Raw genomic sequence first — 25411 nt, forward strand, 5'->3', positions numbered from 1 at the left:
GGCTCTGAACGGACTCCTAAGCTAGATCTATTCGTCATAAACATCATATTCCATTCTTCCTCTTTCCTCAGAGGAGAGGGTACAGAAACTCCGGTCAATTCGATAGTTGAGGGTGGGGCTTTCTCAATGCTAAATGACCTCTGGATCTCGGGGTAAATCCCTGGTTTACCAAAGTACTAAGAGTCAGTCTGATCTGGTGTGGCCATCTTCTCCCCTTCAGGAACCGATGAAGCAGTCAGGAACCTCGAAGAGGAAAAGATTCAGGTGAAATTCTTTCACTTTGTGGGTCCTTTTGGTAAAGAAGCAGCATATAGAGCACATGTGAGGTATATGTACTTCCCTGTGGCAGATGATGTTCTTAAAGTGTCATGATTAATAGAAATAATTACCTTGCAGAAGGGACAGGATTTGAATGCTGGAGACTTCAATGCCTCCATGTCCAGGAGGGTCCAGTGCCAGGGCACCTCCCGGACTTGAAGACTTCTTTCTTTGTCAAAGAGCTTAAAGTCTGTAAAACTAATTGCACTAACTATATACTAACTTAAGAGAAAACAACTGGACAGTATGCAGAGATGGGGACATTAGAGGGTTCTGTCTCAAAGCCTAGGGGGTAAGAAGGAATAAAAGGGCAAATGGAGCTACCCTGACATTTACACCCTTGGCTTTGGGTTCCAGGGGGCATGCAAAGTGCAGGTGTGGTCCCAATGGATACTACTATTCAAAAAGATTCTTATCCCTCATTCATGGGGCACACGCTCACCAGACGTGGAATACACGTGGACAAAATCCCTAGAAGAACAACTCTATTTCACAGCCATGCAATTCACCTCTTGCCATGTATTTGCAATTATGCTTCAGAATCTAAGCTTTCATTTAAAATAATAAAATGGTTGCGAAGAAAGCCTTTGAAACTTAACCAAGTGCAAACTGATGTTGTGGTGTCTAACCAATAGCTCAGAGATGTTAACTGCCCTATTATTCTCCCTGGAGTATTAACTTTTGAAACCTAATGACTACAATTTACATTTTAGCATTTAACTATTTCAGCTTATCATTTTAGCAGGAACATTCAGGTAATGTGCACATGCATCAATTCCAAATTGCATTCCACACCTTCCTAGGTGCCAAGCCTTATCTGTCCCCCACACCGAACTGCCAAAATTTCCAGGCTCCCTCTCACAATTTCAATTACCTGTTTTCTATATATATATATATTTTAAATATCAGCAGTACTTTGAAAACTAAAGACTTAGGGGCTGTTTAAAATTAAATATTACACAGGATACTATAATATTATATTGATTGACTTTCATTTTCATTATTAAGTCAAGAAAAAAAACCCCTCAATTTAAAATGTATTTGTGGCAGACAAAGACATTTCCAGAATGCTGCACTTTTTTGTCTTAGAATTTAGATCAAGGTTGTAAGAGCCTGCACAGGCACTTGCCTGTATCTAACTCTCTACCTACAGTAGAACCTCAGAGTTATGAACTGAACGGTCAACCACACAATCTCATTTGGAACCAGAAGTATGCAATCAGGCAGCACCAGAGGCGCCCCCCCCCCCCCCCCCCCCCCAAAGAAAAAAAAGGCAAATTCAGTACAGTATTGTGTTAAACTACTAAAAAAATAAAGGGTAAGTTTAAAAAAAGATTTCACAAGATAAGGAAACTGTTTCTGTGCTCGTTTCATTTAAATTAAGATGGTTAAAAGCAGCATTTTTCTTCTGCTAGTAAAGTTTCAAAGTTGTATTAAATTAATGTTCAGCTGTAAACTTTTGAAAGAACAACCATAACGTTTTGTTCAGAGTTACGAACATTTCAGAGTTATGAAATGTCTTATGCCCAAAGAGTTCCAGCTTTTTGGGGTCCTTGTCCCGAGATGTTGCCTTAACCTCCATTCCCAAGGAATTCGTAACTGTGAGGTTCTACTATATATTGATAGTCTATAAAGATCACTGCTACAGATAGTACCAAACAACTTTAGGAAAACAAACTGTTCTATAAGACTGTGACCTAATAATAAAAATTAAGGGTCAGATTCTGATTCCCATACTTGCAGTGAATAGTACCTTACACCATGGATAGTCCCAATGACTTCAGTGGAACTACTCATGGAGAAAGGAGCCACTTGGTGTGAAGTACTAGCATCTGGCCCCAAGAAATCACCAGCTGGATTGTATACACAATGAAAGCCACAGGCTTAACCTAGTGGATACACAGGAAAATTAAAATTAATTTTCAAAATTAAAAACACCCAGTGCTTATCTCTCCTAGCAGTTAAAAGAATTTTCCAGCTCTGACTCCTAAATCTTTTGAGAAGGAGAAGAGATAAGGACCACAATCTGGATTTAGGGTCTTCTGAAAATCCTTTTGCTACTTCTGTTCTCTACCAATTTACCAAGGGCCCGATTCTTACATTGAGCAGTACCTTACTCTATGAGTAGTCTCACTAATTTGATGGGATTACTCATGGAGGAAAGCATTACGTAGCATGAGTAAAGGTGGAAGAGTTTGGCTCCAAATTAGGGCAACTAGAACACCCGCTTTTTTTTTTTTTTTTTTTTTTTGTCTTCCAGCTCAGAACTTCAGACCATAAATCAGATCAATTTTATACAACCTCTGAATTGGCTTTTAGCTCTGGAATGAGCTATAAAACAGATTTCACACAAAAAATGTCTGGGATTTGCTTTCATGAGTTGTTGTGGAGAAGACACACAGAGTTCTGAGTTTAGCGTTCGGCATATTAGAAATGCTTCAACATATAGTAGGTACTACTGTGGATTTATAACATGGTTGATTTAACATTGATCTCTGAGCCTCATCTTTTTGCATGACTTAAAAACCCGCAAACCAAAAAAACCTTTTGCAATCTTGACACCACATCAATATTGGGGTGAGGGAGTGAGTTTGCACTTAATATAGGATATAGGTGTTTGGGTAAAGAACCATTTTAATATTAATCTTGGATAACTCTCAGAGTTGGGCACCTGTAACTGTTGATTGTTTAATAGTCTGCATAAAGAAATAGTTCTATCCTGCACCTCTCTTGGAAGTTCCAGTGCCAGGATACATACTTGAGCCGGATTCATTATTTTTTGCCTTCACAAGGCACTTTGCATTAAGGTTTCCTGATCTGTCTTCTCATGCTGCCCAGGAGGTCCAGCTCTGTTTCCTATAACTGTGTTTAAACCCTTCTTTCATTTAAATCCAATCTTTGTTATTTTAACTAAAAGAGATGTTCTTCCTCCTATACTTATTTCATTACAATCCCCCTCTCCTACTCTCTCCATCCTGGTATCAGTGTCTAAATATCCAGCTCTGTTTGCTGATTTTAGCCAAGTTTCTAGTACACAGTGTTTCATTTTAAACATGCAGTTCCACTTCTGCAGTTTCATTTTGTATGTCTCTAAACTTGCTCCCTCCTCACTCCCCCAAAGGATAACCATCTACTTTGTACAACTTTACCCTCTTACTATCCATTTAGGAGCAGACTGTGCCTGGCTCTTACATGGGTGTGAGCCTTCTCCACTGCCTTTGCATGGCCTGCTAAGGACCAGGGTGCTGCCCCATATCCTAGTCCCCTTCTGTGTCAGATTGCAGTGCAGGGTGGGTAATCAGCTGTACCGCCTGCAGGACTACAGTAACTCCTCACTTAACATCATCCCAGTTAACGTTGTTTCGTTATTAAGTCGCTGATCAATTAGAGAACATGCTCGTTTAAAGTTGCGCAATGCTCCCTTATAACGTTGTTTGGCAGCCTCCTGGTTTGTCCACTGGTTGCAGAAAGAGTAGCCCGCTGGAGCTAGCTGGTGGGGGTTTGGAACCAGGGTGGACCAGCAGGCCCCCTAAGTTCCCTGTGAGGCAATCGCTCAGCAGGCTATCAATTGCCGGCAGTTCAGTGTCCCTCCCCCACACTGCCATGTGCTGCTCCTGCCCTCTGCCTTGGAGCTGCTCCTGGGAGCCTCCTGCTTGCTGTGCGGGGAGGGGGAGGGGGGGAAGAGGGGTGCTAATGTCAGGGTGGCCCCCTCCTCCTGCTCTTGTACCTCATCTCCACAGAGCGGGGGGAGGGGGGGTGAGAATGGGATGGGACACTACAAAGCTCAGGAAGGAGACAGCTGCTGTCTCAACTTGCTGATCTACTTAAAAAGGCAGTGTACTTCCAGTGTGGTTAGCATACTTAAAGGGGCAATGCACATCTCTCTCTCTCTCTCTCACACACACGCTGTGTGTCTCTGTCTCTCTCTGCCATGCTGTCTCCTCCCTCTATTTGTGCTGCCTTGTAGAGCGTGAGGCTACACTAACAATGTCGTGTTAACTCTTGAGGGCTCAGCCAAGTACTAGTTTATCATTTAGCAGTAAGGCATTCCTTAGGAAATATCCCACCCTCTTCCACCCTCTGACTTCACTACCTCAGCAAGCTTCACAATCATCATTGCTGTGTACAGTATTAAATTGTTTGTTTAAAACTTATACTGTGTGTGTATACATATATATACAGTCTTTTGCCTGTTGAAAAAAATTTCCCTAGAACCGAACCCCTGCTATTTACATTAATTCTTATGGGGAAATTGGATTTGCTTAGCATTGTTTTGCTTAAAGTAGCATTTTTCAGGAACATAACTACAATATTAAGTGAGGCATTACTGTGTATCAGTGGAAGAACTCTGCCTGTGTCAGGGAGCATCAGGAGCAATTCTACCTCCACAGAAATTCTCCCCAAGGGACAGGGAAGCTTCTCACCACCCACAACTCAGGGCTGTGCCTACATGGTAGCACCACTGAGCCTTTAATGATGTAGCTTTTCTCAGTGACACCCTTCCTCACCTACTTATTTGAATAACGAGCAGTGTAATGCTAAGTATTTGCAGTATTAACAAAGAGTGTATCTTACTGTCCCCAGATAGTCACATTTACACAGTGTGTGCCCTCACCCCACTTGTTATACAAATCACTCCTATAATGTAATCCTGCCCAACAACTTGCTGCTTCTACCTGGTAAAACCTGACAGGACAAAGGTGTAGCTCTAGCTTCAAAAGGGCCCAGTGTAGGTAAGGGTGTGATCAGCTATGATAAGCTGACAGCTGCCCATCCAGGTGTGGGTAAGACACAGAGCTGCAAATGAGCAAGCTAAAAAGCACTAGCAGGAACTCCCACAATTTTGCAGTTGCCAGTTTTGCACAGATTCTACACAGTCCTTTCCTTTTGGTTAGAAATACTAAAATATTGATTAGAAGTTTGCCTGCTCCTATTCATGAGACTTTTAATGGTGTCTGAGCAATTTCAGTATTATAAAACAAAGCAAAATGAAAGGGAACAAGAGAGCAGTTAACATTCAATGAAAATAGTACCATTATCTACCTGCTGACTCCTGGATTTTCCACCTCACAAAATAAATGATCTACATGGGATATTTGCAAAGATAGTCAATAGGAAAATGGAAGTTATAGCCCCTAACTCTAAAGTCCACAGTTTTCATGCAATAATTATTTGGTAGGCCATGAAACGCATCCCAGTGCAGAGAGTCTGCAAAAGGCACTCAGGTCAAAATGTCACCCTGCAATAGATCAAGCTGGGTAAGGGGAAGCAGCCTTCCATGCCTACCAAAGCACAGACTGACTCATGCAGGAGTAATCTTTCAAGGATGAGGCATGTATGCAGTTTTATTAAACAAGCTAAATTATTTTTCTGCTCTTTGTTTGCTTTTTTCCTTTTCCTGTGTTCTCTGTGCCAAGGTCTTGGCATGAAGGATGTGTCATCAATGGGATGAGAACACCAGTAAATGTGTCAACACCACTGTAACTTGTAAAATTCTTTCTTAGAGTGTCCCTGTAAAATAGTTACCAAAGGAAGCCTGGAATCTTAGCCATGTATGCTTTCCTCATGTAGTGTCCTGTTTTGCTTCCTAATTTACTCTACTGCTCTGTGTGATAAAATTTTCTTTCCATGTTATATAGAGTGACTTCAAATTTAAATTAATGGAATATATGTTTTCCTGTAATTATATTTTTAACAGGCAAGATATCAGTGAAGGTGTTGTGAGCATAGTCTCTCGCCACTGAGCTCCTGTGCATTTTGACTCCAAATTCTTTTATATTTTTCTAGCATTTTCTGTGGGTCTCTTTTTTCCCTGGCTCAAGAACTTGAAAATCTGTTTCAGATGCCTAAGTGGAAAAATTCAATGCACTTCAAAAGGATTTTCTGTAGGCAGGCCACAAAGATGTTGCTCATTGGATCCAGTTTGCCAGCAAGTGAATGACTTCAAACAAAAGCATGGGTAGATGGCAAAATAGTAAGTTTAGGTTACCTTTTTTTTAAATTTATTTTTTAAAATAAACTGCAGCTAATTGATCCAAGGGCCACTAATCAACCTCTGCTCTAACGAGTATACAATTAACTTCAGTTGGGGTTACACAGAATGTAAGTCAGTGCAGAATTTGGCTCAAGACATCTGAACTGCTTTTCTACTTTGTAGAGTGGAACACAACAGCACAACTTCCCAGTGAAGCTCTACTGTGAAAATGAAAACAATCATGGTGTTATTTTCTACAAAAGTGGCATTAGTGTGTTCCACGCCAGCAAATATTCTAGCTATCCAGGGAAGCAGTGTTACATTTTAAAGAATGACAAACCAGGTATAACAATCCCCAGGATATGCTTAAACTGTAAGGTCGGTCATCTATTGATATATGTTGTCAGAATAGCAATATAAGCAACATACCAGAAACTCCCGGTGGTGTCTTAATGAATTTTCCATTAAAATGAGCAATCACTGCTTCACATTTTTCTGTTGATTCCATCCTATGTAAATAAAGGATAAAATAGAAATTAAACTTTTGCCCGGTTTCTGCATTTCAAAAAAACAAAACAGATTTACTAGGTTTTCTTGCTCTCCTTTCACTTTTGTGACTTCCTTTTGTGTGTGTGAGCAACAGGGTAAAATTAAAGAGAATTAACTTTTTGTGCAAAGTGATAAGACTCGACACTCTGGGAATTTAATTTCTCTGTTTACTAGGTCATGTCCTGCAGAGCTCAGATAATATGGGTTATACAAGTTAGGCCACGTATACTCAATTTCCAAGGATTGACAATGGGACTATCACTACAGGATTCTTGGTGTTTGGATCCTAAACACGATGCTTCAAGAAACCCTCCCTAATTTCTCCCTCCCTCCCACCTTCTTAAAGGTAGAGGAGGCATGTAACAGGAAAACCCTCACCCCTGAATCCTCCTCAAGAGGGTCTCTCTTTTGCCATCTTCCAACTTTATAAGGAAGGTCAAATAAAGGCCAATGCCCTATCCCAAAATTCAGTTAGGTTCTTCAGAAAGCGGAACAGGAAGCAGCTTAGCATCCCAATGATACAGAAGGAGCAGGAACACTGACTCCTGCAAAATCCTAGAAAATGCAAAAACAGAGATGCCCAATAAACCTTATAATAGTAGTTAGAGAATCCACTCGCTTACCTGGCGAGGGCATGATAGCTGGAACAGCTCATAACTGCTAGCCAGAGTTGCCCTAGCTACGGAACTAAGCCAGAAGGGGTGTGGCCATCACTTTGTTTCCCCATTGCTGCTGTTTGGTGAAGCACAGTGGCCCTGACCTAATTACTCCATTGCTCCTTCAGAAAATCCCAAGGGAAGTGCAACCTGCACCAGGTGGAGTGGGAATAGGGTGGGTCAGAACAGCAAAAAGGTAAGGCTCGTTTAACAGGAGACCTCAAGGCATCTAACAGTAGGAAACTCCATTCACACAGCACACTGAACTGCCTTCAGACAGTCCTGACTTTTAGTCATTACCAACTTGGACTGCATTGGAACTGCTCACCCAGAAATGAAAAGCAAAGAGATAGCAATTTTAATAGGAGCATAAGTTTCACAGTTGTTTATAAAATGAAGTTTAGGTAATATATACAAAATCATTAAAGGGACTGTTATCTGCATATTACATTTGTGAAACTCAGATCCACAGGTTAGGCCATATGACTAAGTCACCTTCCACTCATCAGCAATCTACAGTAGTCAATGAGAGCTAAATATTGGTGCTTTTGGACTCCTGCTAGTCTTCCCATTCAGACCCTGGGAAATTCTTCCACAGCCAAGAACCAGGATCAGCAAATGGGCAGACTGAACAAAAGGGTTTTTTTCACAAATGTAATTGGAGAACCAAGAGAGCTTGGAGGGGGCTCTGGGTTGCTGGATCTGAGTCACTGTATTAGTCTCAGATTCATACCTGGATTTGATAAAATCTATTCTGAGGTTACTTTCTACTAACCTCCTAAAACATCATGGACACAAGAATTGAAAACTTACTGTACATTCGTTCGTATGTCCCTGAAACACCTTCAGTCTCAAAAAGGCACTCACCCATTAATGTTCAGACATCTAACTTGCAGTATTTGAGTATATGTGGTGTGGCAAATTGCCAGCACTACTTTGATGGGTTTCACGCTTTCTCCTCTTGGGGAGGGTTCAGGGCACCGTTTCTTGCCCCTGAACTGGGGTATTAACTGCCCCACTAGTGTCCTAGAGGAGGGGAGTGGAGAGGGAGGGACCCGGGACCGCCCTCTACTCCGGGTCCCAGCCCAGGGGCCCTAGGGATAGCGGTAAACTGCTTGAACTAGCGGTTCCTTCCCCTGGGCTACTTCCCTCTATTGCCCTTCAGCTTGTGGGGCTTCCTGCCCTCCCTCTACACAAACCAGGTGTCCCTTTACCTAGGGTCTTGGTCTTCTTAGCCCACCGCAGCACTTCTCCAAACTCTCCTCTGATTCCTTCCAAACTGCTCTCTGCTCCAACACCAATCCACTCTGCTTCAACTCCTTCCCTTGTCTGATTGAAGCAGGGGGGTTTTATCAGGTGACTGGCTTCAGGTGCTTTAATTAATCTATAGCAAACTTTCTTCCCTCTACAGGGAATAAGGCTCCCTTCTAACACTCTCCTGCTGCCCTCTGGCCATGCTGTATCACAGTGGATAGATGTTAAAATATGGTCTTATACAACTCATTTACATAGGTTTCCTCTCCTGTTAATGTAAAAGTCAGCCATATTTCTAAATGAACACATGGAGCCGTTTCAGTCTTAGTATAGTAGAGAACCCACTTAGAAAGTACAGATTTTGAAGCTACGGTCTTTTTCCCAACACACCCACAACACAAACGGTGATTTGGATTTGCATATCTCTTGTGCACTTTCCAGGTAGAATTTTGATGCTCTTCTGGCATCTAATGCCACAAGAGTTAAGGGCAAAATCTTGCCCCAAATACCTCTTGTTTAACAACTTGCAAAGAGAACCATTTCAGGGAGACCCTATGGTCTTGTTAATTTCCCACAAGCAAACTCAGTGAAACCATATCCTAAAACATTTGAATTTGACTGAACAAATCAACAAACTCCTGACTATTATTCAGGTGCCATATACTGTTCAGATTCCTCTCTGTGTGGTCCATTAGAGCGCCAACAATTTTATATTCACCTACCTGTTCAAATACAAAACTACCACAAGATAGACAAAATATCAGAAATGTTCATTCAATCACCTGGTCTTCAAATTCCAAAAGGACTAATTCTTCCTATCATCAGTGTTTTTGTGGCACATCTATATGCTTAATCATATATCTTTTAGAATCTACTTCCTTAATTCAAGGAGTGCTCCTTACTGCAGACACTGTTAACAGAAATCTCCAATCCAGTTCTCAAATTTGGTCATTCAGCTTGCACACGGACGAGATCTTGACTGTTTTAAAGAGTGATCATGAGACGATCTAGGCTTAATGCAGGACTTAGAGATAGAGAAAATAAATGCCAAAGGGCCACAGGAGAACTCTTGGCCTGGAAATCTGCTGTAGTCAAATAGCCAGTAACTAAAGGAAACACAGACCCCCAGCAGCGGGGTATTTGAGAGCTGAGTGGACCATGGAAATAGTGTTTGATCTTATTGACTCTAAGGGAGAACCATTCCCATCTAGATGTCAACTGCTTTTGGTGTAAGATTTATGTGGAGAATCAAAAATATATTTTTCTCCAAAATGGCAACAGGCTTATGAGCCAGAATATGCCAAGCACTGATAATACAGAGTGATGGGTCTCTTTCCTCAGAAAAATTGATGCAAAGAAAGGTATTTCAGTAGTGCAGGAGCCCTCCCACATCTCCTCCTTCTGGAAGCCTAGCCTCAAAAAATGGATTAGAGAGGCCAGGGTGGGGTTCTGCTCATACAGTACTTAACAGGGAAAATTTCCCTTTGCACTTGAAGAGACCCTATTTAGCAGAAGTAGGAGGTCAGCTTATCAGCATGAGACACTGTTATAAGTTTTCCTAATGGAAGGTCTTAGGGGAATGTGGAAAGGAGGGTCTGTGATGAGAGGATTTCAGCCCAAATCCTTCCACGAGTGTTGGCTATCACATTAGAGGTGGTGATGAGAAGGCTCCACATACTTCCTGCCCACTTACTCAGGTGTGGGGGAGGTGGGAACAATAGCTTATGCCAGGAGACCCCACAGAAGTGAAAAGTGGAGTCTTGTTCCTGCTTGAACCCCTGCACTGGTGCCCAGAGCAAGCCAAAATTGGCCCCAAATCTTAGTTGAGAGTCTGACATGTTTGGCTAAACAAAGGACAGATTACCAAAGTCCCGCTGCATCTCTTAATTAAAAAGGGATTCAAATTAAAAGTATGGTATGCTTTCTGTAATCACCTCTTCCTCCTCCTATTCTGGGTGAACCCTGAGTGACAACAGCTAGAAAAAGACATTTTTATGATTAACACTATTGATGGACACATGGTTTACATAGTACTGAATGAAAAAAGTGGATAAGCAAACTATAGTACCTTGCAAAGCCAACACCACGACTTGTGCCACTGGAATCACGAAGTATCCTTGTAGAGATAACTTGCCCGAATGGCTTGAGCATATTCTCAAGCTCTTGCTCGTCCATTGACAGCGGCAAATTGGAAATATATAAGTTAGTTGGATCTTGTTCTTGTTGCTGAAACAGAATTAAAAACTGCCATTTAATTTTCAAAACCAATAGAGTAGAAAGAAATCTTAAGCATAGACTATGTCTATCATTACATCTATTTTTCTATGTTTAAGAGTCTCAGGTCCCATTATACAAGCCTTTCTTTCCCCGCATCACCCATTTTAAACAACGGTCTCAGTATAATTATTCAAGCAAGAGAAAACTGCTTAAAGCATGTCTGGAGCGACTTTTTGGTAACCTTAACCATTCTGATAAAAAGTGGAGAGTAGAATGAACAAATGACCAGTCTTAACATATATATCATATCTTTGTTTTAAGGTTTTTGGAAAGAAGGTTAATATTAGAGTGGAGCAACTCAAGGAAAATCAGGATTGAAGCTAGGAGAAAAGGAAAAATTAGACTAATGGAATGGTACCCTGAAAATGGAGGAGGAAAAGAGATAAGACAAACAATAGGAAAGGAAGAAAAAACTGGAGTGAAGAGATAAAAGGGATGGCAAAGACAAATGATACAATGCATTTTTTTTTAAAAGTACACTGGCAAAACACTACAATAAAAATAGGCAGTTGTCCAATGCAGATAAAGCTGGGCAGGAAATGGTTTTCCTAACCCAAGAAAATTCTCTTATTCCACATTGGGAGAACAGACACACACGCACACATGCAGTGAGATAGAGCATGAGCAGAACAGTCAACCCCGCTGTTAAGACAAAGCAGAAAGCATACAGGGAGTGGAAGATGGGAGGGATCAGCAAGGCAAGCTACCTTATTGGGGTCAGAACATGTAGGGGTAAAGTGAAAGGCTAAAAATCAAGTAGAGTTGGACCTTGCAAAGGGAATTAAAACCAATAGTAAAAAGTTATATAGCCCTATAAATAAGAAGAAAACAAAGAAAGAAGAAGTGGGACTGCTAAACACGGAGGATGGAGTGGAGGTTAAGGATAATCTAGGCATGGCCCAATATCTAAACAAATACTTTGCCTCAGTCTTTAATGAGGCTAATGAGGATCTTAGGGATAATGGTAGCATGAGAAATGGGAATGAGGATATGGAGATAGAGATTACCATATCTGAGGTAGAAGCGAAACTCGAACAGCTTAATGGGACTAAATCGGGGGGCCCAGATAATGTTCATCCAAGAATATTAAAGGAATTGGCACATGAAATTGCAAGCCCATTAGCAAGAATTTTTAATGAATCTGTAAACTCGGGGTTCTACTGTATGACTGGAGAATTGCTAACATAGTTCCTATTTTTAAGAAAGGAGGGGAAAAAGTGATCTGGGTAACTACAGGCCTGTTTGACATCTGTAGTAAGCAAGGTCTTGAAAAAATTTTTGAAGGAAAAGATGGGGATCAATATGAAAACTGAAAGGTGGATAAGGAATTGGTTAAATGGGAGACTACAGCGGGTCATACTGAAAGGTGAACTGTCAGGCTGGAGGGAGGTTACCAGTGGAGTTCCTCAGGGATCGGTTTTAGGACCAATCTTATTTAATCTTTTTATTACTGACCTCGGCACAAAAAGTGGGAGTGTGCTAATAAAGTTTGCGGATGAGGTATTGAGCTGGGAGGTATTGCCAATACAGAGAAGGACTGGGATATCATACAGGAGGATCTGGATGACCTTGTAAACTGGAGTAATAGAAATAGGATGAAATTTAATAGTGAGAAGTGTAAGGTCATGCATTTAGGGATTAATAACAAGAATTCTAGTTATAAGCTGGGGACACATCAATTAGAAGTAACGGAGGAGGAGAAGGACCTTGGAGTATTGGTTGACCACAGGATGACTATGAGCCGCCAGTGTGATATGGCCATGAAAAAAGCTAATGCGGTCTTGGGATGCATCAGGCGAGGTATTTCCAGAGATAAGGAGGTGTTAAGTACCACTATAAAAGGCACTGGTGAGACCTCATCTGGAATATTATGTGCAGTTCTGGTCTCCCAAGTTTAAGAAGGATGAATTCAAACTGGAACAGGTACAGAGAAGGGCTACTAGGATGATCCGAGGAATGGAAAACCTGTCTTATGAAAGGAGACTCAAGGAGCTTGGCTTGTTTAGCCTAACGAAAAGAAGGCTGAGAGGAGATATGATTGCTATCTATAAATATATCAGAGGGATAAATACCAGAGAGGGAGGATAATTATTTAAGCTCAGTACCAATGTGGACACAAGAACAAACGGATATAAACTGGCCATCGGGAAGTTTAGACTTGAAATTAGACGAAGGTTTCTAACCATCAGAGGAGTGAAGTTCTGGAACAGCCTTCCAAGGGAAGCAGTGAGGGCAAAAGACTTATCTGGCTTCAAGATTATACTCTATAAGTTTATGGAGGAGAAGATATGATGGGATAACATGATTTTGGCAATTAATTGGTCTTTAACTATTCATGGTAAATAGGCCCAATGGCCTGTGATGGAATGTTAGATGGGATGGGATCTGAGTTACTACAGAGAATTCTTTCCTGGGTATCTGGCTGGTGAGTCTTACCCACATGCTCAGGGTTCAGCTGATTGCCATAGTTGGGGTCGGGAAGGAATTTTCCTCCAGGGCAGATTGGAAGAGGCCCCGGGGGTTTTTCACCTTCCTCTACAGCATGGGGCATGGGTCACTTGCTGGAGCATTCTCTGCACCTTGAAGTCTTTAAACCATGATATGAGGACTTCAATAGCTCAGACATAGGTGAGAGGTTTATTGCAGGAGAGGGTGGGTGAGATTCTGTGGCCTGCATTGTGCAGGAGGTCAGACTAGATGATCATAATGGTCCCTTCTGACCTTAATATCTATGAATCACGTGCAAGACATGCACCTGGGATCTGGGAGACCTGATTCACATCAGAGACTTGTACTTGGGTCTCCCACATCCCAAATGAGAACCTTGACCGCCAGGCTATTGGCTGTTCTGGGCCTTCCCTCTCTCACTGGTTTTCATCAGAAATTCCATCCTGGACCTGATAAACCTGTTTCTCAAAATGAATATATTCCAGCAAAAAGTACTAGTTTTGTCGAAAAATTCCTGACCAGCTCTAGATTTATACAAACAAAATTATTTGAGTGAGTGATACAAATCCATGAATTTATTCAAATAATATGTGCCCAGTTTTACATTACCTGTAATATTAAATATAGTTAATTAAACACTGCTTCCTCCCTGGATTCACCAGAACCTGTGCTTGATGATCTTTAGGACATATTGCAAGATACACCTATATTCCTAGGCTTTTATAGAAGACATAGGGAGGGATGAATGGAGTGTGATTGGTATCGTGTGAGAGAGCTTGTGATGGAAGCTGCTAAAGAGGCTTTTTAATATTACTAATTATTATCGTACAATACCCCAAAATGTGCTTCACAAATAAGAGGAACGCAGTCTCTGCTCCAAAGAGCTTGCAGTCTAAATATAATATAATATAAAAGAACAAGTCAGAACAAATAACGAGTGGGGAGAAAGGGAAGACGAAGGACAGAGTGACAAGGTCACACAGTTACTCAGGTTGACTCTGCACAACACGTAACAGGTTTCCCTCCATTATACTTAATTTTATACAGAATTTTAATTGTCCCATTTCTCTCTGAGAAAGGACACAAGAGGGAGAAAAAATCCTCGCCCTGCCCTCAGCCATTGCTCTAAGCTTTATTACTGACCAAATCCTTCTCTATAAACTTGTGATTACTTCATTTTTTTTTCTTGACGATAAACCCACTTAAATCCTGGCCCTTGATTCCTCACAGTCTAACTACAGGATAACGCCTCTGCAAAGCATGCCTTTGTCATCTCCCATCTGAAATACAGCAACGAAACATACGTGAGCATGAATGTAACAACCCTTAGGGAAGCTTTTTACCATACGGAAAAGCTCATCTGTGCAGGAAACAGAATCTTCTGGGGCTGGTCTAGGAGTCAGGAACAATTCCCAAAGGAACTAAGGACTATTACAAACCTCACTATCTTCTGCTCCATGTGCAAAGCACGTTTCTTCACCCTTCCTTCCCCAACATAAACTCACAGCAGCATGTACATTTAAAAAATAAAAAACAAAAACAGGAAAGAAACCCAAAACCCTACCAAAAGAACCCTCTGCACAATACACACAGTTCTCCCCCTGGATATGAGGTCTGGTCTAGGTCTACACTACAGACTGGTGCCAGCAAAGCTATGTCAGTCCAGGGTGTGAAGAGGCAGCACAGCTGTATCGGTCAGGGATCGCATCAGAAGTCCCTAGTGTAGACACAGCTATATCTGCAAAACTGTGCTTTTAAGTATTACTTGTTATGCGTGTGTGGGGATGGTTTTATTATACCAGTAGAAAGCACAACTTTGTCAATGTAGCTGAGTCTACACTAGGAACTCTTTGCCAGTGTAGTATACCAGTATTCCTATACCACTGCAGCAGTGCTAGCATAGACTTGGCCAGGATGAGAGAGAAAATGAATGCCACGTGACAAGATGTTAGCTACTTCACTTAATGTATGTGACAGGGTCGGGCCAGATGGCTACAGGACAGTAATAGAAGGCAGATATATTAGCCCCAGGTTAAGTAGGTCCCTTTTCCCTGGGTAAGGTAATAGGGAAGGTTCCAGAAAACTCAGGAACCTTCTGGAAACAATTAAGACAGACAGGCTGATTAGAACACCTGCAGCCACTCAAGAAGCTGCTAGAATCAATTAAGGCAGGATAATCAGGGCACCTGGTTTAAAAAGGAGCTCACTTCAGTTTGTGGTGCGCGTGTAAGGAGCTGGGAGCAAGAGGCGCTAGGAGCTGAGAGTGAGAACGCATACTTTTGGAGGACTGAGGAGTACAAGCATCATCAGACACCAGGAGGAAGGTCCTATGGTGAGGATAAAGAAGGTATTGGGAGGAGGCCATGGGGAAGTAGCCCAGGGAGTTGTAGCTGTTGCACAGCTGTTCCAGGAGGCACTCTAGACAGCTGCATTCCACAGGGCCCTGGGCTAGAACACGGAGTGGAGGGCGGGCCCGGGTTCCCCCCAAACCTCCCAACTCCTGGTCAGACACAGGAATTGACCTGGACTGTGGGTTCATGAAAACGGCCGAACTGAGGGCTGCTGTGAAGCTCCAAGGTGAGCAAATCCGCCAATAAGCGCAAGACGCATCAAGGTAGAGGAGGAACTTTGTCACATGTACTACTGGAAGGTGCTCAGAAACTACGATAATGAGGATGATATAAGAACCTATATAGAATTACACACAACCCCTCCTCTGTGTTAAAAGAGCATTAATAAGGTCGCAAAGTCAGGCACCAAAAAGTTAGGAAAGGCCAGAATTAAGGCTGACTGGGCAACCTTATTTCAACCTTCTTGTGCCTTTAAATTAAGATACAGTCTTTCTTTACATGATAATATACTATTTTCCCTGCCTCCCTGAGTGAGCAGAATGGATGGTGCTCACTTAAAAAACAGTTATTCAATATTTTGTTTTATCCACCTTGTTCAATGTGTGGCCCTACACCTTACTTACTGCCCACTATTCAAACTCCACTCTGATGTTGGAATTATTAATTTCCTCATGAGTCTGTCTATTGTGCTCATCCCCTTCATATAATTTATTCAAATATTAATGAATTTCTTTTCAAAACATTCCTGTGATGAAGGGGTATTATTATCCCCATTTTTCAAATAAGAAATTAAGGCACAGAGATTAAGGTCAAAATATGCAATAATTTGGGGGTCCCAATTTGAGATTCCTAAAACCTCATTTTTCAGAGTACTTAGCATTATAGATCACTGTAGCCCTGAGTGGGTGCATGCTCAGTGCAGACTGAATCTTCAGGGAATTTAGCTACTAGAATTTAAGAACCTTTTTCTGAGCATATGTGAACTGAAGTGTGATTTTTCAATGACTTATAACTTGGCCAAATTTGTGCACAGAGTCATGGGGACAATAAATGGCACGATCTTGACAAAATTGCTGCCAAATCCCTGCTCCAAAGCATAGGGATGCTAAAGCTTTTCAAGTAAAAGGTTGACAGAATTTTTAAAATAGGCAACATAATGTATTTTTCCCTAGCCTTGTTCTCAGAAATGATAGAGCCATTTGGAAGAAATTTCCCAAAAATATTCAGCCGGAAGCAGAAATTGGAATTGAAAATTTCACCCCAAATGGTTGAAGTTTGGCGAAGTTATAAGCAATTGAAAAAAAAGTTTTAACGTTGCCCAACACTTCTATTATAAAAAGGGTGCTCCCAGCTTTGCCTGTAAACAGAACAAATCTGAACCCCGATCTTCCCTCCACACAGTACGTATCAGCCATGCTCCCTGTGTCTTTCTGCACACTTTGATGACATTCATACCCTGTTCCCCTATACAAGTATCCATCCTCTTCACAGCTTCAGAATTCAGAAAAGTCACTTCTAACTGAGGGTCTAGGGAACATGGCTCAAGAGGAGGTTGCAAAGAAAGCCAAAAATACTGGGATCATGAGCTTTGCTTTACAGATCTCTTTAAGATTAAATTGTTGCACTATATTAAATATTTGTATTTACACAAAAATTATGTAGTGTACAAGACAGACCAAATGAACATATGAATCAACATACAGTTCCATTTGTTTTTACACACATACTCTGTACACAAACCATTCTGGGAAAACAACAACTGAGGTAGAATTTTATGAGCCAGATGATATTCTTTTGAGCAGGAGGCTTTCACCCTCCAGTCTAGCCCTAGGTGAAAGTTGGGTGGGGAACATTTGAGATGGAGCAGAGAGGTTCTACCAGTCTCAGCTGAGAGTATTCGCTGTTTGGAAAAGGCTAGTAAGAAGTGTTTTCTGGGGGGTCTCAAGCTATGTTGTGCCCCTGCTGCCCTCTGATGCTACTAATACTGGCCACGTACCAAGATAACATTAATCCTTTACCTGTGAAAAGATGTACAAGGGCAGATCCTTATGCTCATGTGAATTTCTAATTAAGTCAATGAGACTCTAAGTGGATACAAGGGTCCATCTTAGTGAACCCCTGTGCTGGAACTATTCTATTCTTTTCCCTCGTCTACATGGGCAAGTGTGTTTTGCTAAGAGGGCATTTTTTGGTTTAGCTTATCTCACTGGGGAAGGAGTACAAACAAAGTACAACTATACCAGTATAACTATACCAGTGTAACTTGTAAGAAATTTTCCTGTGTAGATAAGACCGATATAGGTTCTTATATCATCTGTATCATCATAATATCTGAGTGCCTTCCAGGAGCTCATTAACACCAACAGAAGTTGGTCCAATAAAAAATACTACCTCACCCTCCTTGTCTCTCATGATAAACATCTGTCATGGATCAAGGTCACAGATAGTAGCTCTTGGGGTGGGAGGGGGGTGGGGGAAGAGGAAGAAGTGGGGTGCTTCCAAGGAAAAAAATTTGGTCAGGACCTGTGGTGCTTCAAAAACCTTTCAAATTTTTAAAGTGTGTGCATCTAAATATATTATACACATGTGTGCGATCGTGTGTGTGTGTGTGTATAGATATAAAAAGATTGAAAAATAAATATTACAAGTTATATATTTGTATTCCAAGAAAACATGCTATGTTCAGAAACAAGGAATATTACTTTATATATAGACACACACACATATATAAAAAAAGATCTTCATTGTTCATTTATTCACCTTGACTCTAATTTTCCAAAAAATGAGCACTTTGTTTTCAAATCTCCTCTAATGGGGTTGAATAACGCTCAAGTTCAAAGAATCCTCCAAAGAGAAATCTCAGAGACTCTTCCCTTGTCTGTTCACTCTCGTCTATATGATTTTAATTCTCAATCAAATCATATCGCCGCATCACAACTGATAATTTTCTGGGCTCAAGGCAAAATTTGTGTTGTCTTAATGATGTCTCCTTCACTGCATTTCAATGGTCAGTGAGTGACAAATATGATGGGTTTATTATTATTATTTTGTATTGAAAAAATGATTTACCTAGTACGAGGCAAGTCATGCAGCAATCTGATGGCTTCAGGCACTTACTGAAAATAATACTGAACCCATATAGTATACAGTGAGGGCCTGTGAATCAGTTATCTTAGATCATCTCATTTCTCCTTTGCATTAGACGAGTCAGCAGAAAAAGAAGACAAGAAAATGAATCCACTGAGAGTCTAGAGCTCACATTAATATTCATTACCGTGCACTGTTCAAATCACGAGGGAAAAAGCCTACATTACGATAGCAATATTTTTGACATAAAGTTCAGATTTCTCTGCTACAAATTTGAGATGAGGATAGCTTTAATGATTTTTGAATTAGCTTGTTATTTAGATTCTATTAGAAAATTATATTTTTATACATTGAGCTGGGTGAGATGTGGGTTTACAGTTTCTTCTTTAATGAACGCTATTAGTAAAGGATTTAATTGAAGTTTCTGCCTTGGGCAACACAACGTTTCATTCATAGTCATATTTGAATTTTCTGAAACTCAGGCTGTTCTTTGCAAGAATACTTCATTTGGATTTTTCACATTTTAGTACTGGATGTAAAATATGTTTGCACTCAAGTGTCCTAAAACTTATCACTTTAAAATGTATACCGTACAAGTCTGAAATTAGCTCCTTAGAGTGTTTTCACCTACTTTACTAACATTACTACTGTATAACAAACAGGATAACATCAAAATTTAAGACTTTCTCATGACAAAAGCTTGCCAACATTTGGGAAGATTGAAAAATAAATATTACAAGTTACATATTTATATGCAAAAGAAAACATGCTATATCCAGAAACAAGGAATAAAGGAGGAAATTCACATAAAAATCAGAATAATTAGGCTTTATGTAAGTGAATGGGAGGGTACCCCTTTCTGGAGCTGCTACTCCAATCCAGGGGTTGGAATTGCTACTACTGCTCCTTTGTGCTGTATGTAAGGTGCATTAAGGCTGGTAGATCACAATCATCCCTGCCAAGTAGGGAGAACTAAGCCCTTTCCACATTCACTATGCCCCAGATGGCTCTCCTCACACAGCTTCAACACAGAGCCTTAACCCTTCTGCCCATCCTCCTCTTCAAAGTGAATTTCACTCTAGAAGAGCACAAGTGTTCTACAAAAGCACATCAATATTTTGTAAGAGGAAGAGTCTCGATTATTTAATACATTTTCAGGGTTAGCATGAATATCATCAGCTCTACATGTAAATCCTTTCAAGTTGAAAACGCAAAGATATTTTTAGAAATTATTCCCTCTAAAACAGGTGACATTTCTTGAAGGAAATGTAAGAGCTCTTTTGCTTTAAAAATTTCTGTACTCAAATTGTTTATTTTGCATCCAAAAATTGGTTGTTTTAAAAATAAGCAAAATTCTCTAAAGATACATGGGCGTGAATTTTGGCCAAGTTTGTAAGCCAAGCTACATATTATCAGCATCAAATCATCTCACTTTACAAATGAGGGGGTGTGCCATGTAAAACAAAGCGAAGTCTTCTTATTTATAATAGGTATTAGAACATTACAGCAACATGACATTTACAGTAAACAGCATGAAGCTTTGATGAAATACACTGGACTGAAATACACTGGACTATCCTTAGGGTCTTAAAACCTATGGGATTTAATTGAGACTTTTCTGAATCACCCTGTAGAGCAGTAAAATACGCATCCTATTAAATTCTATAGGATGGTACAAAAAACAATGAAAAGGTTATCATTTTCTATTAAATTATATAAGACATTTCCATAAGGACAAATTCATTGCTGACCTTACTGAGTGCATTGCATCTTTAATTGCAATGGAATTGTACTCCCTTATTTCAGTGGTAAATTTAGCCTGTTGGGAGGGCTGCATTAAGGAAAAGTTCTGTGCTCCAAGACAATAACCCATTTATCTACGGAAAACACCAAATATGTAACGAGTCTTTGTTTATTTTTCTTCTATTTTTTTTGCACATACATACAAATGCGTACTGTTAATACTAGGTATCCCAGCCCCCCAAAATTTGCTCTGTCTTCTTCAGGTGTTATAATCTGTATTCCAAATGAGCACATTGGATTGGAGTTCTCTGAAGTCTGAAGGCCTAAATGGGCAATTGGAGATGACTTCGATAAAAATTGTGTGTGTGTGTGTGTGTGTGTGTGTGTAAAAGAGAGAGAACTATAGCCACCCGCATGAGCCAGAAGGGCTGCCTTCAAAGCTCAGTTAACTCCGTTCCTGAAACTCTTAACAGGACATCCCGACCACAGTGTCAGAGTGGATGGCACAGCGAGAAGACGGGACTCTGAGTGCTCTCTCTATCACCACAACTAGGCAAATAAAAGTATGAAATTGGTAGTAGCGTTGCCAGCTCCACATAGCAGGAAGTCACCAGACAAACCCTTACAAGTCGCTAGATGTAGTTGTTTAAGCACTCAAAAGGAGTCAAAAATGTCACCGAACAAAATTTCCAGAGAATTCAACAGAGAAGAATATAATATATATATATATATATATATATATATATATATATATATGTATACACACACACAGGAGTAGAGTCATAAAATCATTCACAAGCAGCTCAACAGTTTTAATAAGATCCATTCCATGCTCTTCTTACTACATTCTGTTGCACGCCAGAAGCAACTACAACAGTACGCTGTCATCACCAGGAGGCACCCTCTGCTCATTGGGAAAGGCGCTCTGCACACTGCAGCCCAGGTTGGCTGGGGTTGGTTAATTTCAGCTGAACCTTGCCTTTCTTGCCAGCCTGGATTTAAGACAACAGGTTAGTGAAAGGGAGAGCCCAGAACGACGGGGAAGAGGGCATTTGCCTGACCTGAACTCGACGCTGTAGGGAGCCAAGAAAATAGATTTAAAAACAGAAGTCTGCTAGCCGGACCCCTTCCCCCCGTTTCCAGGGTTTCATTTCTGAAAACAGCTGGGCAGCTAACTCCAGGCCAACCCAGGGGAAGGAGGAAAGGGGAACTGAAATCAGCTAGCTCCACCTTTGATCCTGTAGTTAGAGCTTCATTCTGGGAGGCATGGTGCCCCCCGCCTCATTAGGGCACATGGTCCTGTCTAATTCTACCCCACCTTCCATCCGTGTGGCTCTCCTTGCTGGCTAACCTGCCTCCACCTCCCAGCCCATTTCATTAGCCATCTTTCCCTGCATCACAGGGGGTGCTACCTACTATGGAGCAGCGAGAAAGAACACATTTGGGTAAAAACAAGCCCTGGCTAATGTGCTGCTCTCTCCACAGCGCGCCTGGCTTTAGCAAAGTATTTAATTAGCCTCCACAAAACTTCTTGCAGATTACAGTGATTTCAGCCCAAGAAGTCCTGGAATGTGATTCCTTTCGAGGACATGCTCAATTGAGACATAATGACATTGACTTGGTGCACAACAGAATGTAGTACAGAGAGCATGGAATGGATTTTTTTAACACTATTGAGCTGCTTGTGAATGATTTTGTGACTACATAATGGTGACTTCTTTCTCTGAATGTCTCTGTATTTGGCAGTGAAAGTCGCTAGATTTGTCACTGGTCACTCTAACACTTATTTTCTCGCTAGGGAAACCAAAAAGTCACTAAATCTAGTGACAAAGTCGCTAAGTTGGAAAGACTGATGGTAGGGAGGGTAAATAAATAAATACATAAATTTAAGAAAAGAGAGTGCAAGAGAGAAAGCGTGCGCAGACATAGGACAGAAAGGGTGGGTTGGGGATCTTCCTGTGAAAAGTTGGGAATACTACGTAAAATTTCCTGCATCTTAGACTAAGATGTTTTATGCAAAAAGCAAATGAACTAAACAAAAAACAATGAAAGGAATCCTATCTGGGATTTCAGAATAACTTGACAGTGGAAAAATTATATTGCAAAATGTGCACCAGAACCCCAGATGTAATCATGCAGCTTCTGTCACCCTCACAAACCTAATAAACCCTTAAAAAAATCCATCAGGATAAGTTTTGAATGTTTACGTAAAGCAAATTATATCCTTCTCCCTAGGACACTGGATTTCCACACTCACTTTCAAACTACAACCATAACCAGGGCTCCCAATCCTTCTTTGTCCTACATAGAACAGTACCATACAAACCAGATGTTTGCTTTTATGTAATATTTTGGTACCAAACTTGGTTAAACAATCTAAAATTCAGGAAGACAGGAGAAAAAAACCAAACAAACTTGTTAACTTGCCCCTCTGACTCTGGCAGGCAATGGCTTAGTACATTATTAACTTCTGTAATTCCCCTCCTTACTGAGAACTGTGTCATTGTACTTTGTTTCACAACAAAATTATAGACCAATTTTACAAGGGAAAATTGGTTTCTCTGAGTTCAGAGTTATGTTATTTCATCACAGTTGAGGTCTACCCTCACTTCCATGTCTGGCAAATCAGTAAACTGTGGCAAACACATGCAAGCAAGCAAGCACAAACCCACACACTCACAACTTGCCTATGGATTAGCAATGAGATTTGACTGTGAAAAAACTGAGTTTATTCATATGTAAATCTTTCATGAACACCTGATGAACCAAGCAGGGTTTGCATAGCTCTAAGGCCTGATCCGAAAGTTCACTGAAATCAATGGAAAGACTCTCACTGACTTCACTGGGCTTTGGATCAGGCACCAAGGGAATCAATCATGACATTCACACGTGTTTCTCATCTGACAGTACACACAGCACTAAATTCTAAGCCACTGAGCCAGCCAGATTTCATAAATTTTGATTCAGTAATTTATAGGGCTGTCGATCAATCAAGTTAACTCATGCAATTAACTCAAAAAAAGTAATCATGATTAAAAAAAATTAATCTCAATTTAATCACAGTTTTAATTGCACTGTTAAACAATAGAATACCAACTGAAATGTTGGCTGTTTTTCTACATTTTCATATATATTGTATTTTGTGTTGTAATTGAAATCAAAGTGTATATTATTTTTGATTACAAATATTTGCACTGTAAAAATGATAAACAAAAGAAATTTTTTTTTTAATTCACCTCATACAAGTACTGTAGTGCAATCTCTTTGTCGTGAAAGTGCAACTTACAAATGTCTATTTTTTTTGTTACATAACTGCACTTAGAAACAAAACAATGTAAAACTTCAGAGCCTACAAGTCCACTCAGTCCTACCTCTTGTTCTGCCAATCGTTAAGACAAATAAGTTTGTTTACATTTACGGGAGATAATGCTGCCTTCTTCTTATTTACACTGTCACCAGAAAGTGAGAACAGGCATTTGCATGGCACTTTTGTAGCCAGCATTGCAAGGTATTTACGTTCCAGATATGCTAAACATTTGTATGCCCCTTCATGCTTCGGCCATCATTCCAGAGGACGTGCTTCCATGATGATGATGCTCGTTAAAAAAAAAATGGGTTAATTAAATTTGTGACTGAACTCTTTGGGGGAGAACTGTATGTCCCCTGCTCTGTTTTACCTACATTCTGCCATATATTTCATTTTATAGCAGTCTTGGATGATGACCCAGCACATGTTGTTCATTTTAAGAACACTTTCACTGCAGATTTCACAAAACGCAAAGATACCAATGTGAGATTTCTAAAGATAGCTACAGCACTCGAACCAAGGTTTAAGAATCTGAAATGCCTTCCAAAATTGGAGAGGGATGAGGTGTGGAGTATGCTTTCAGAACTCTTAAACACTCCAATGCGGAAACTACAGAACCCGAACCACCAAAAAAGAAAATCAGCCTTCTGCTGGTGGCATCTGACTCAGATAATGAAAATTAACATGCGTCGATCCGCACTGGTCTGGATTCTTATCGAGCAGAACCTGTCATCAGCATGGATGCATGACCCCTGGAGTGGTGGTTGAAGCATGAAGGGACATACGAATCTTTAGCGCATCCGGTATGTAAATATCTTGCAATTCCGGCTACAACAGCGCCATGAGAACACCTGTTCTCACTGTCAGGTGACACTGTAAACAAGAAGTGGGCAGTATTATCTCCTGCAAATATAAACAAACTTGTGTGTCTGAGCGATTGGCTGACCAAGAAGTAGGACTGAGTGGACTTGCAGGCTCTAAAATTTTACATTGTTTTATTTTTGAATGCAGGTTCTTTTGTACATAATTCTACATTTGTAATTTCAACTTTCATGATGAAGAGATTGCATTACAGTACTTGTATTAGGTGAACTGAAAAATACTACTTCTGTTTTTTTACAGTGCAAATACTTGTAATCAAAAATAAATATAAAGTGAGCACTGTACACTTTGTATTCTGTGTTGTAATTGAAATCAATATATTTGAAAATGTAGAAAACACGTAGAAAAAATATTTAAATAAATGGTATTCCATTATTGTTTAACAGTGCGATTAATCGCACGATTAATTTTTTTAACTGCTTGACAGCCCTAGTAATTTATGTAGCGTGTTTTACCTGATAACTGGCACAATGTAATCATATGCTAAGCACCCTCCACTCCCACTGACTTCAGTGGGCGCTTAGCCCCCTTCAGGAAATGGCCTAATGTTGGGGGTTTGAGGGTC

At 40.5% G+C, this 25411-nt stretch overlaps 1 protein-coding gene across 14 annotated transcripts in view; it reads right to left on the minus strand.

Moving 5' to 3' along the window:
* RBMS1 (RNA binding motif single stranded interacting protein 1) overlaps positions 1 to 25411 on the minus strand; it is a 205043-nt gene that overhangs the window by 25766 nt on the left and 153866 nt on the right. For all 14 annotated transcript variants that reach the window (XR_006285077.1, XM_037912625.2, XM_043525847.1 and 11 more), the window contains exons 5-6: positions 10820 to 10977; positions 6722 to 6801 (exon numbers count right to left, since the gene is read on the minus strand). Coding sequence is in view for 13 of the 14 variants with exons in the window: in XM_037912625.2 (XP_037768553.1) it covers positions 6722 to 6801; positions 10820 to 10977 (238 nt within the window). In the remaining variant the exon portion in view is untranslated. The remainder of the gene's footprint in view (positions 1 to 6721; positions 6802 to 10819; positions 10978 to 25411) is intronic.

The sequence above is a fragment of the Chelonia mydas genome, chromosome 11, assembly GCF_015237465.2.
Source record: "Chelonia mydas isolate rCheMyd1 chromosome 11, rCheMyd1.pri.v2, whole genome shotgun sequence".
Classification (NCBI taxonomy): domain Eukaryota; kingdom Metazoa; phylum Chordata; order Testudines; family Cheloniidae; genus Chelonia; species Chelonia mydas.